Source organism: Trichoplusia ni, chromosome 13 (assembly GCF_003590095.1).
Source record: "Trichoplusia ni isolate ovarian cell line Hi5 chromosome 13, tn1, whole genome shotgun sequence".
Taxonomy (NCBI): Eukaryota; Metazoa; Arthropoda; class Insecta; order Lepidoptera; family Noctuidae; genus Trichoplusia; species Trichoplusia ni.
In genome coordinates, this window is record NC_039490.1 from 8,766,865 (window position 1) to 8,780,073 (window position 13,209).

Sequence of the window (13,209 nt, forward strand, 5' to 3'; positions counted from 1 at the left end):
ATTATAACCAAGTAATATTGTTTCACTCCAGCAGCTCGGACCTCGCGGGCGCCTCTCACACGAGCGCGGCGCAGGGTAACACGAGCCGGGGTCGCGCATGCGCAGCGCCCGCCACAAGGACTACATGCCACTCGAGAGCTATTAGTTACATAGACCCAATCGTTAGCAATGGTTGGATCTCTCGGATTTATGGAATGACATTACTTCGACTTGTCAGAGTTAAATTTTTGAACTGATTATTGAAGTAACTAATCGAATCGATAGGCGATAAGTGCTCGAAGAAAAAAACATTGATTCCATAAGCAGTTAATATCGTACCATTAATCACTTTAACATGTCTTTTTATGAATGCTGAAGTCGACCTTTCCAAACTCACAAACCTGAGAAGAATATCGGAAAAAATGGAAATACTTATAGGTCTTATAGCGTATATCGTCTTAAATAATACACTAAGTTTACAAGTCTAAAACGAAGCAAATTATTAGCGATTTTCTAGTATTGAGTCGCCTCACCAGCCGCTACGCTTGAAAGACCAAACACCGGGGCTCACATCCTGCAGGATACGACAGCGAAACATTGCAAAACCAACCTTAGACATCACAAAATAAAACTCAAAATCCGTTACAATTCAAAATTTTGAAAGCGCAACGGTCAGTCTCCTGTGATTGGTCAACGTCTCCGCTGCTCGCTCGTGATTGGGCAACGCGCGCGCGGCACGCTCTGATTGGCGGGTCCTTGCCGCAATGTCGGAAGCCGGCCTGTTGCGGACTTATGATTGCTCATTGTTAATTGTTGTGGTGAGGTGGCGACGCGACCTAACTTTATATTGTCTTTTACACTTGATAAATGTTTTTCTATTACCAATGAATTCATTTTTTTTTTCAAATAGTTTTTTTTACAAGCGACTCCCGCACTAAGGAATCCTTGTGTCGCGGTTTTCACAAACATACAAATCACATGCACAAGACATCCAGACTCCGAGCAAGCATTTGTGGATCACACAAATGCTTATCCTACGCGGGGATCGCACCCGGGACACGGCGCGCGCATTGGGTTTGTCTTGGTGACCTCAACCATTCGGCTATCTAATACAAAAATAATAAAAAAATAATCTTTTGTCTTATCACTTGCTTATTTCAATAGACTTATAAATGGATAAGGAACTCATCTGTGACTAATATTTTTAACAGATAGAAATATCGTCATGACGAGAAATAAACTATTATATTGTTATACAAGTATTCATAATCCACACTAAAAAAAAAGACTAGATCATATAACGTTTTTGTTTTTGTTATACCCGGCAAGAGCCACAATGCTCCAAAACTATTGTATATCCTTATATGCCTACCATACCATTTAACTAACATCCCATAAACTCCATTGTGGAATGCAATAAACAAACATATTGAGTAATATAAGTTACGTCATCATTATCATCCCCCTGCCCTTATCCCAATTATTTTTATTTGTGGTCGGCGCAACATGTCTTCTTCCATAACTTTCTATCAGACGTCATCTCACAAGAAACACTAAACTAAACATAATATCTTTTACCCACGCAGATGAAATCGCGGGCAACAGCTAGTGCAAGATAATAATGACTTATAATAACTTGAAACCCAATACCCACATATAACTTCCTAGGTAGCAACAATGCACCCAGCGCAGCAGACGGGTCACGACCCCAGACTTGCCACGTTCAGGTTGCAGACTACCCCCCCCCCCAACCCCACTTCCTACCGGATTCTTAACAAGACGGCCCGTAATTACTGTTTAATAGCACGTTAAATACTCGTCTGAGGAATACTACAGACACTAGACGCAATAGGTATATAGCGTAGATAGGGAAACCCGAAAACAAATGCCGGCATTACGAACATTACTTTGAATTATAAACCTTATTAGATCATGACTTCCAGTGAGTGCCGTAATGAAGAAAGTGAATCAAACCTCGAGATATACTTAGTTCAATGTTATGTCTAAAAGACTGTTTGCAAAACTAACAATAAAATTCTTTAACGTCCCTTTGTTGGGTTGTTTCAGTGTCTTTCTCCAAGACTTCTTGGAAAAGCGCAACTACAGTCATGAATTCCCACATTTGTCATTTCTGAAAACTGCCCACTACAAACAAAATCAAAAGCTTTTATTTAAAATAGGCCGTTTTCCAGACACTTTTAAAACGTTACTAGTTGCACAGTCAAATTAAGGCTATTTAATTATGACTTGCTGTAATTACAAGCATTACTAAACGTTATCTCTTTTCTAATATTAGGTAAATGAAGGACTATTCAGTTTTACGATCGATCATTGACTACAGCTGATCCCCGAAGTGTCCCATAAGTAATAGGACAGCAGACAGCGGCGCGCGGCAGACGGGTCGCGACCGCTCGCCTCGGCCACCGCCACCGCGCAGGCGGCGACAGAAAATCAAGTCTGATCACGTACAATGAATATATCGGGTAATATTACTTACTAGCTCATTTAAAACTACCCACAACTGTCAGACTAGCTGGAAGAAAACTTTTACAACAGTTTGCCTGCGTTGACTTAGTTTCAACAAAGTATTCTAATACTACTACCATACTACGAATACTGGGAGTTCGGGAGACTTTGGGAGGTGACTGGCCAAAAACCTATAGACTAAGAGATCCGACTGAGAAAGTGGCGCGTGATTGGGCATGTTATGAGGAGACCAGACAACCATCTGTCCAAACAAGGTCTGACGAGGCTAGCCTATGGGAAGAGACGGCCGGGTCACCCCCGTAAGGAGGCTGCCTCAACTGGTCTAGGCTGGAAAGACATCGAACTTGCTGCCCAAAATCGAAAATTGTGGAAGCTCTTCTGCGAGCACTATGTCCCTAACAGCTTATTAGGGGTAAATAAGTGTTCCTTCTGCGCTCCCCTGTCGCGTGGCGCTGTGTGCAGACACTAAAGGGTTATTGGATTATGTGCTCAGGATATTAGAGCGCTTACAACTTGTACATAAGTACGTCTGTGTAACTAACTACATGATAGGGACACGCAAACGATGCGCCGACTAATTACTTCAACTTAAATACTGTGATAAAAGACAGTTCATATGCACAAGGAGACGGAAATGAAAAGTTATGGAGATTCTTGCCGGTTCTTCTCCATAAGAATGTGATTTTGAAACCGCACAACTAGAGTCATTACTGTAAAACAGCCCTCTTTGACAAAAAACACTTTTTTGATTTTGTTTTTGAAAACATAACAAAACAACAATAATAACAATCTAATAGATTCTGTCGCTATACTTTGAACTGCGTGAACTTGGCCGACAATGAAGACCTGAAGTAAAAGAGTTCAATTTTCTCATTTCGTGCTTCACAGCAAGAACAATTTCTCTACAGGGGGGTTACCATGTACAGGTATAAAAAGAAAACAGCAAGTTACAAACAAACTATAACTTCTCATTATCACAACACTCTGATTAGTCAGCAGTGACCGGGCGGGGCGCGGGGGCGCGGCCGACACTTGTTACTCGGGATCGATTCGTAACTACAGCAACAGCACGGACAGCACATGGCGTGGTGCGGCGCCGCGCCCAGCACACACCCACACACCCACTAGTTAGGGAACTAGGGGATATAACATAGCTGTCGTAACTGGCACGTGAATAGGGGCATTCTTTGCATGAACTTAGCTATATTCGTTTATACTGGAAAACAACATCATAGTTGGGAAAAGGCTAGGCTGATCAAGATTATACAATAATTATTATAATAAACAGATTATACTTTAGACTAACGCAGATAAAATTGCTCAAATGTATTGCACTGACAAATCAAAATCACGTCAACGCAAATCTATGGACATGACAAACAAAGTCGAATGAAGATCTAAGCTTTACTCTTCCACATATGGGATCCCATTCTCAAGTAGTGGGACTTTTACAGGTTGTTATTTATCAGCCATTAGCGTGAAACTGAAGGGCAAATGTCTCTTTTCGTGCGAAAGAGTCGAGTTGGTCCAGCCATCTTCTTCTGGGCCCGCCGCGAGGTCAATACTAAATACTCAATCATTTATTGCATTCCATATGTTACTGAGATGGTAAAAAAAGTTACAGTTAAAGACCAATATGGACCCTGTTGGGCGCGCAAAAATTTAGGAGAGAGGAAGAGGGCAGAATAGCCATTCACCTCCTGTCTTCAGCTATCCAGTGTTTTGTGATGCCTTTGCCCAGAACTTATTTGCCTTAAGTCAGATGTGACCAGCCCAGTTTCACTTAAGTTTAACTGGTACTGGACTGGCGGATGTAGGACAAACGCCCTACATCGACTAAGTATTACGTGTATGCTTAAGTGACCAACTCTTCTGGTAAGTCATGCTGTCCTCACCTGAGCGCGAGCACCTCCACGTTGGGCATCCGCCGCAGCAGGCTGACGTCTCCGAGCTCCGCGCCCCTGCAACAGGAGAGACACGCGTTTTATGTGAGGTACAGTAACATCGACCCAAGGCAAGGAGGTGAGGCTGGAGTGGACGAGACTAGACATAAGCCTATTCGTAAATATATTTATATATATATATATATACATAGAATAACCAGCTGTAACTGCAAACTTTGCATGAGAATAAGTCGAGCCGTTTCGGAGGAGTTCAATTACGTCCGTCGTGGCACGAAAATTTTATATGTATATTAGATAGCGTCTGTTTTAAATATATACATGTATAAAGAATATACCACATTTTTTTTCTTTTTTTCATATTACATGAAATACTTTTAGTCAAGTTTATCTCAGAAGTTTTTGAGTTGAAGTTAATTGTATGTTTCTGTTGTTAACACATAATATTGTATACTGTAAGATTATTTCATACTCAGACAGCGACATCCGACTGAGTGTCAAACCAGCTGATCCAACAACTATTATACAACACACCGGAAATGCACACTATGACGTCACAGACCACACTTACCAACATAATACTATAGTAAACAAAGCAAGGTCGCGCCGCCATGTGCCGCAGCAATAATACTTAACTATCAAACATATTCGTACAGATAGCAAAAAAAGCCAATGAACAAAATTAAATTCACAAACTACTCGAATCAAGACAGTCAAGACCCCGCTGCTCATGATCAGGGACTCCGGTTGGGTCCGCAACTAGTCGGGCAATCCCGATAAACACGCGAGTTTTTTATACTTAAAATACTGCCAAAATTGTTTAAAATCGTTTGTAACTTTGCAATAGACATACCTATTGCAAAGTTACAAACGATTTGTCCTGCTATATTAGAGTTAAATTCGATAGTTCATGGATAGTTTTGAACTTTCTTTGATTGTAGACAGAGACCACCTCTTAAATTAATGTTACAGCAGTTGTGGAAGAGAGATGCCGCCATACACCATGTAGTGCGCTGTCATGCTTCTACAAATAATACCTATTACTTGTAAACGTGATTGTGTTAGCCTAATGTCGTTGCTGTCGGTACTAGGTGCGCACGCGCAGCCGACACCGCGACACTTGTATTCGCGGCACGTACTACACACGGCTGTATTCGTGTTATAGTTATATAATAAGCGAGAGGATACAATATCAATGATTTGGAAGTAGCTTCGGGTGTAACCTTGAATTGTCTCCACTATTTAACTTTGGCTACAAAATACCAACTCCGCCAAAGGGCGCATTAAAAAGTGTGAAGGAGCCGTTAAAAAAATATGATTATACTTAACAACACTATTTATCATTTGTGACTACGTCTATCGATTACTTTATTACGGTAATTATGCCCAATACCAAATACCGCGTGCATATGAAACGGCACCTAATTATTATAAGAAAGTCACAAAAACGGAAACGTTAACTTTCTACAAACAAAGATTTGAAACTATGTTTAAACAAATATTATAATTAAGTAGAGACCACGATATCGACTGATCATTATAATAATCTGTTAGTAATTATATCGTTAACAACTTTCATATCGTGACGTACTCAATGAGCAACAGTCACAAGTTTGACAACTACTGATCGTATCGTGACGAAACATTGTTAAAGTGTTTCCTTGACAAACGATTTATATTATTTTATAATTGACGGCAATTCAGACAGGCAAACGCTTCTTGACAAACACTAGTACTGAGCTGTATCTGGCTAGACTGGAAGCCGACAACAAAACATTTGGGAAACATGATGATAATGCCAGGCTGAGTTAGATCAGTCAGATTTCAGTGATCAGTAAAAACTCATAACTTAAAACAAGTATTGGACAAAATATTTTCAACATACAGGGTAATATGGAACCCCCGCCCAGTGGTCTTTGGTCTGGTAAAACAAGCTACTCGGTAACCCGTGCAGTTCATATAAGAGTGGCCACTGTATGATCTAATAGAGATGTTATTTCAGTCTGAACTCTGCATCCATTAATTATGTCAATTGTATTGTATAATCATTGGTTGGCAACGGCATGGTCACAATGTGTATGAAGTACAGAAGGAAAACTCCGATCGGAGTCTGATAAAAACAGTTGAAAGTCAAAACAACGCAATCTTGTAAAAACGTACAGGTCAGTCAAAAAATACCTTATTTATGTAGCTTTAGAAGCCCAACTGTTGCTTTTGTGGAAACGTGATTAGGCTCTTAGCAGCGTATGAAGAATTGCAACGCATTGCCATACACCGACACAAAAACGCGGATGACGTAGCACGGCGGTTCAGGTTTAGTCAGTAACAGTCTGACACTACCCATTTCCTCCCCCGAGGGAGTGGGTGTCCATGAGGACTCCCCCGCCTTACCAAAAATAAAGGCTCTTAACAGCGTATAGCGGCAACTGGCGTTTACAAAGACGACAGTTCTGCCATTATAATAAGTAAGCCGGTAGCTTCATACCAAAATAGCTCCTTATCTGAACACTACATTCTGTTGAAGTTTTGAAAACCAATTACTACCTAACTTCCTATAGACAGAAGTATCAACACTTGTTGCTAGGGTACACTTTACATGAACCCACCGCCTCTCCTCGCATACTGACACGTCACGTAATCACGCAGCGTGCAGTGCGTGACGCGTGTCGTCGAGGGCGCGTCACGTCACGCGCGGGGTGAGCGCCCTCTCTTGACACGCGCCGGTTATAGCGCCGCCCTAGCTCAGCTGATGAGAGGTCTCGCATATTATAAGATACACTGCTATCTAAGTGCAGATGTAATCTATTAACTGCGCAATCCATGATCGTAAGGAAACAAGTATTTATTTGAACAGCGAGAAAATTTAAGGTAAAATGATACACCTGCCTTCAAATTAATCTTTTAACCATTGAACTATATCATTTTTATTGATTTCAATGAAGGAGAGAATCCATGTTTTTTTTCCCTTTACAGGAATCTTACTAATGTAAATGAAGGGTTGCAACGCATTGCCATACACCGACACAACAACGCGGATGTCGTAGCACGGCGGTTCAGATTTAGTCAGTAAGAGTCTGACACTACCCATTTCCTCCCCCGAGGGAGTGGGTGTCCATGAGGATTCCCCCGCATTAACAAAATAATCTAATCTTACTAATACGTCGAGACTGTGTAAGGTATTGTTACCACATCGGTGCCGGAGCAACCATAGTCAGTGTGCGCGTGGGCGTTGACACCCACGGAACTGATGACGGTGGTAACTTTCGTCTTGTACTGATTGGTTCATTGTTTTATTGAATTTAAAGAGAGTCAAAATCCATTTTACTGAATATGCTTAAAAGTTTCTCTTTTTATATGAAAATAACTTAGACACTTAACATTTTTGCCAATGCTGTGATGGTAAACAAAAAACGACGTGACAAATGCATCAGCACCACGCTTTAAGTTCAGCAAAAAATATTATCTACTGTGACGAATCTCCAAAAAAAGTTGAAACGCGAGGAAATGGTCAGTATGTTCTTATGTTATGTTTCTTTTGTTTAGTGGTATGTTTCTATAAAAAACTCTATGTACCAACTCAGCCTATCTCGGTCCACTACTGGACATAGGCCTCCCCCAAATTGTGCAACAACACCCGGTCCTCTCCCTTCCGCATATAGTCCGACCCCTACCTTTGTCCTACCTTTTTTAGGTAATCAGTCCATCGAGCTTTACCAAAAAATCTTTAACAACAGCTTCAAGAAAACGATATTCAATAATTTCAAGATAATTTCTAAGGACCTTAAACCTGACGACAAAACTAATCCATTTGTGAGCAGAGCTTTACCCAGCTACTGGTACTCGCAACAACTATTTCGCTACATTTAGCTTCCATTGCCGCTTATCTATCCAGTACAGCTGTTGCCTCCGCACAGAGGGGTCAGTGTACCGGCGCGCGGCGGAAGCTCCGGTCGGGAGGTCATCGACAAGCGAAAGTGAAACGGTGAGCCGTGATCTATGAGTCTCGGTTATGGGTATTGGGTTTATGAAACTCTACAGATGTTAATCTTTAATGAGTGAACATTACTACCTACTGGGACGTTCCGTGTGTAGAATGTTTGCGTAAATTTCTATTAATTTAGCAAGCTAAAGAGGGTCGGTCTGAAAACGTTTGGAACTTGACTGGACAATGTAAGATCGGAATCACTAGCGGACATTAAAAGGAGGTTTTCAACAAGCAGTGGGACCTATATATTTCTACGCCTCTCAGAAAAACAAAGAGGGATAATGATTAAAGAGTGAACAGCGGCAATCTGATGGAACAAGAAGTAATTTCAGTATTCCGCTAGACCACCTTAAGGAAATCAGGAGGCCTTCCAAAACATCTTACATTATCAATATCGCAGAAGCGAGATAGCTCAATACACGACGACGTAGAGCTTTGTCCCCCCCACAACTAGGATAGCATTAGTATAGATAAAATTATAAGCTTTCAAAAAGATGAATTGCAAAGCAGTACGACACCAAAGCGCTAGCCCTCACACGGCATTTAGGTTTAATCAGTATGACTCTGAGTTCTGACACTACGACTACAGTTTCCTAACCTAATGTACATGAGGATTTTCCTGCTTTTCCAAAAAAATCTGATATACTTAAATAATGAACAAAATCTATCTTCTCTTGAACGGTATATCTTTGCAATAACTGTAGTGGCACGGCGTCGTGCGGAGGGGAAAGCCGTGCGCCGCGACCACCATGACTCGGCGGTACTGAGGAGAGACAGCTGCTGGCTGTAATGGTGGCCCATTGTGAGTGAGGCCATTACAAATGTTACGGTGCTGTTTTATGGTGGGAGAGGGGGGAGTAGAAACTATAATTCAATATCAAAGAATATATGTATGTACTAGTTAGGTACTCCGGAATGCATTGTTGCCATACTGGCACTATACCGCAATTATGGAAGATAGCGAAGAATCCAAATAATTATTTTTTAGTAACATTGAGACTTTCAAACACCGATATATTGGATGGGATTAATAGCCAGCTAAGTAAGCATCCACAATTCGGTTCATCCATCCACCCCGAAGCCCTGAAGTAACAAATATAAAAAAAAACAGACGAATTAAGAACCTACTCCTATTTGAAGTTGGTTGAAAATATAACCATCATTTACATCCACTCAAACTCAAGCCCTCGCATACATAAGCTACCTCAAAATAGTTTAAGCTGGCAACACAACGGGGCATAGACTACAGACCACAATCACCACAAATTACCATAAACCATGAGACTAGTCCCGTACCGCGGGTTCGACCACCTTCCGTATCTGCTCGTACTGTCGCGACAACCCTACGTAACATACAATTGAATACCAAACTTATTACTTGAAGCATATAGTTCAAAATCGAATGCATTCGAGTTCAGAATGGATTCGTTGCTTGTAATTTAAACGCATTGTAATTTAAACTGTATTGTGGTAGGCTTGAGGTTATATTTGGTTTTTTTTTTGAATTTTACATTAACGATTAAATGTAGTATTTGTTTAAATGGCATTTTAAGTTCTATTGTTAGGGCGTTAAGGTATACAATAGGTTAGAGATTTACGAAAGGGTTTTGTGTCAAAAGTCTAGATGGAGTGAGGATAGTGGAAAACCTATTTTGAAACGTTTTTTTATAGTTTCGGATTCGTCTGTTCTAATTTATTGTTTTGGCACCGCATTGGTGATTCCCAGATAATTTTAAATGGTCACTGACCTAGTTCAAAGACCGTTTTCTATTGCAGTTTTTTTACAGAAATTGGTCTACATACGCAGCATAACTATGTACATCTTAAATCCGCTTAAAATAAGTGTGTGACTACAATATAATAAACAATATTCTTTGACGGCTGACGCACGTCAGCTCATAAATAAGGACTCCGGTTGGGTCCGAAACTAGTCGGGCACTCCCGATAAATACGCGTGAGTAAACCGTTGCATCATTTAATACTGGATCGGTCTCACGATAAAAATAATAATATTTAATACAGTGAAATGTAAAAAAAAAACCTGATCCCAGACCATAGTCTTCATAAACGCAGTGCGTCGTTGTCAGTGGTGCGCAGGAGCTGGCGGCACTCCAGCCGGGCACCGAATCCGTCGTGTGTCGAGCACACACTGCGCAGGGGAGTAACGGGGCTGAGAGGTAACTGGGACTATGATCTAGGATAGAATGGCGGGTTCCCAGAATGAAAATGATGGATAGTTTTATTCGTAACTGCTGTAGCGATTTTCATTAGGTTTTAATAGATAGTTGAAACGGTAATAGGATGTTTCGGACAGAAGGAACAGTTTAGGTTATTTTTCTATGCCGAATACTAAAACACAGCTAAAAAAAGGACTTAAAATAATGAAAAATAAAATCAAACTGTTTAAATAACTTATTCCATACGCATCAAGCGTATGGAATAAGTTATTTAAACAGGAAGGGCTCAGCTAGTATTCTTTAAGATACCCTTATTTTTATATTGATAAACTTTAAAATTTAATTTACTAAAAAAAAATCTGTACATGCAAATCTCAACTCTACAACAAGGCTTTAAGAACTATAATCCCTAACTTCATACCAAGTAAGTGCATCGTGACTACAAGTTGTATAGTAGCGACCTCTACATAACGTTTTAAGACAACCAATCATTTTACACACAAATATCGACTCTACAACTCTTACTTTAAGGTATAATATCCCTAACCTCCATACCACATCAGGTATTTCGTGACTACAAGCTGTACAGCGTCAATGGCGCCCTCTACGTAGTATCATTACTCAACGAATCATCTTACAAACAAATTTCAACTCTACTGCAATAACATTAAGGTGCATATTTCGGTGGCACCCACGAAGCACTCGGCATTGAGTGACGTTTATGTTTAATGACGTCATTTCGTGTATTTGAGGGTAGACCGCACGTCGCTGGTAGGAAACCGACTGCCTTATAACTTTTGGATGGATGATTATAAGCTGCAACCAGAGTCAGCACTTTCGTTTTGACTATTCAGTACCTCTACCATGAGTTGCCATCGAAAACGTCAATGACGTTACTACAGTCGATAGCGTATAAACGCGGTTCGAATAGTTTACAATCGGACTCATACCATGAGTTTAAAAAACCTTGACGCGCTCGCTATCGAGAGCTCGATTGTTATTGTAGTATTCGTGTTGTCATACTTGTCATGTTGTCGAACGTGCCTAACTTCACGCCTAATGTAGTTGTTTCTTTCTAACGTTGCTTAAAAGACAGAGTAAGATATATATTCCCGAAAAAGCTTCAAATCTACATTAATAATTTCATGCAGGACTACGGTAAACTCGATCGAAACCTTATATGAATAACAAAACATAAAAAAATATTGATTTTGAGTCGACAACATATATCCGCAGATTTCGGATTATGGAGAATTTCGTTAAATTCCGATGGCAAAAAACAAACCGCTCAAGTCGCCATCTTTGCCGTTGAAGTTTAGCAAAGTGTTTTTTTTTTTAATTATGCGGTTGATGTAGATATACGAACTCTTTTGATATCACAAATAGATGGACACTTTTCTTCTTGCTCTTTTGGGTTTTAGTAATTTTTCATTATTAAATTGAAAGCGGTGTCGTGGGTACTGTTACGGGGTGGGTTCAGGATGACTTTTTAAAAAAAGGAGATAGAAATTACTCTGAAATACTTTTAATTAATTAAAGAGTTTACAATTATAAAATATGTTCCGCGACGGCGTTCAAATCCACACTGCTTAATCTTTATCGAAAAATTACGAGCGACGAGTAAATGCTGACATCGACTTATTGAAACTATACACGATGACACGTGTAAACCCGCGGTGTCATCGGTTTAATTTTATATTCCTGCGCGTGTAATTTAGGATATAACAGTACCTAGGAATGGTTATGTGGCGCAACTTTGGGGAGTACCTATATGTCTTGCGATTGATCGTGATAGTTTTGTTGAATTGTTTCATATACCGATAAACTGTGCATCTATTGAAACTAATATTATAAATGCGAAAATTTATCTGTCTCGCTTTCACGCCAATCCTACTGAACCGATTGTATTGAATTTGTCAGATAGCCTGATGGAAACGGGGACCACCGAACGCTATAAACTGAAGTCCACGTGGACGGAGTCCTGGGCTACAGCTAGTGTTTGAATAATCCTAATAATTTTAAACTTCATAGAGTATAAAATATTCAGTATATTTTAATATAATGTAATATTACTTAATGAACTATTGGTTGGGGTGGGGCCCTCTGTGAAGGCTACTTATTTCCAGCGTTTCCTTAATAATGAATTTATGTATGTTTCATTGTAAAAAGTGACAGCGTGTATTCAATGTAAATTGACTTTTAACTAGTGCTACTTGATTTTAAATACTCTCTTGCCGACATGATTCTCACAAGAAATACTCAAAACTAAACAATTACTATAAACCGAATACCGTTTCACACCTTGTTTAGCAAGTGAGTTACTTAACTACAATCGTAATGGTATTTGTCGATACCATCTGTCAAATTTGTGACTCATGGTACCGTTTTCTTAGAGAAACCACCGCAAAACGTTACGCGCTCGCTACTCGCTGTCGAAGACGTTTTGAATGTTTCGATAGGTTTTATTTGTCAACTCATACTACCGATTTTAGTTTGTCAAGTGACCGCTAGGGGCGCTGTACATTTTGTCATAGATATTTTTTACGCAGACGCTAGCGAGCCCGGTCACTCAAAACTCATGGTAGAGGTACAGATATATATCGTGTCAGAGCGTGGCTCTTAAACGGGTGAATCGATTTACATGCGATTTTTTCCTATTTAAAAGAGTGTTTCTAAGGGA

At 40.1% G+C, this 13,209-nt stretch overlaps 1 protein-coding gene across 3 annotated transcripts in view; it reads right to left on the reverse strand.

Moving 5' to 3' along the window:
• The window catches only part of LOC113500362 (protein C21orf2 homolog), a 48,654-nt gene that overhangs the window by 7,641 nt on the left and 27,804 nt on the right, over positions 1 to 13,209 (reverse strand). For all 3 annotated transcript variants that reach the window (XM_026881129.1, XM_026881130.1, XM_026881131.1), the window contains exon 2: positions 4,362 to 4,427. In XM_026881129.1, the coding sequence (XP_026736930.1) occupies positions 4,362 to 4,427 (66 nt within the window). The remainder of the gene's footprint in view (positions 1 to 4,361; positions 4,428 to 13,209) is intronic.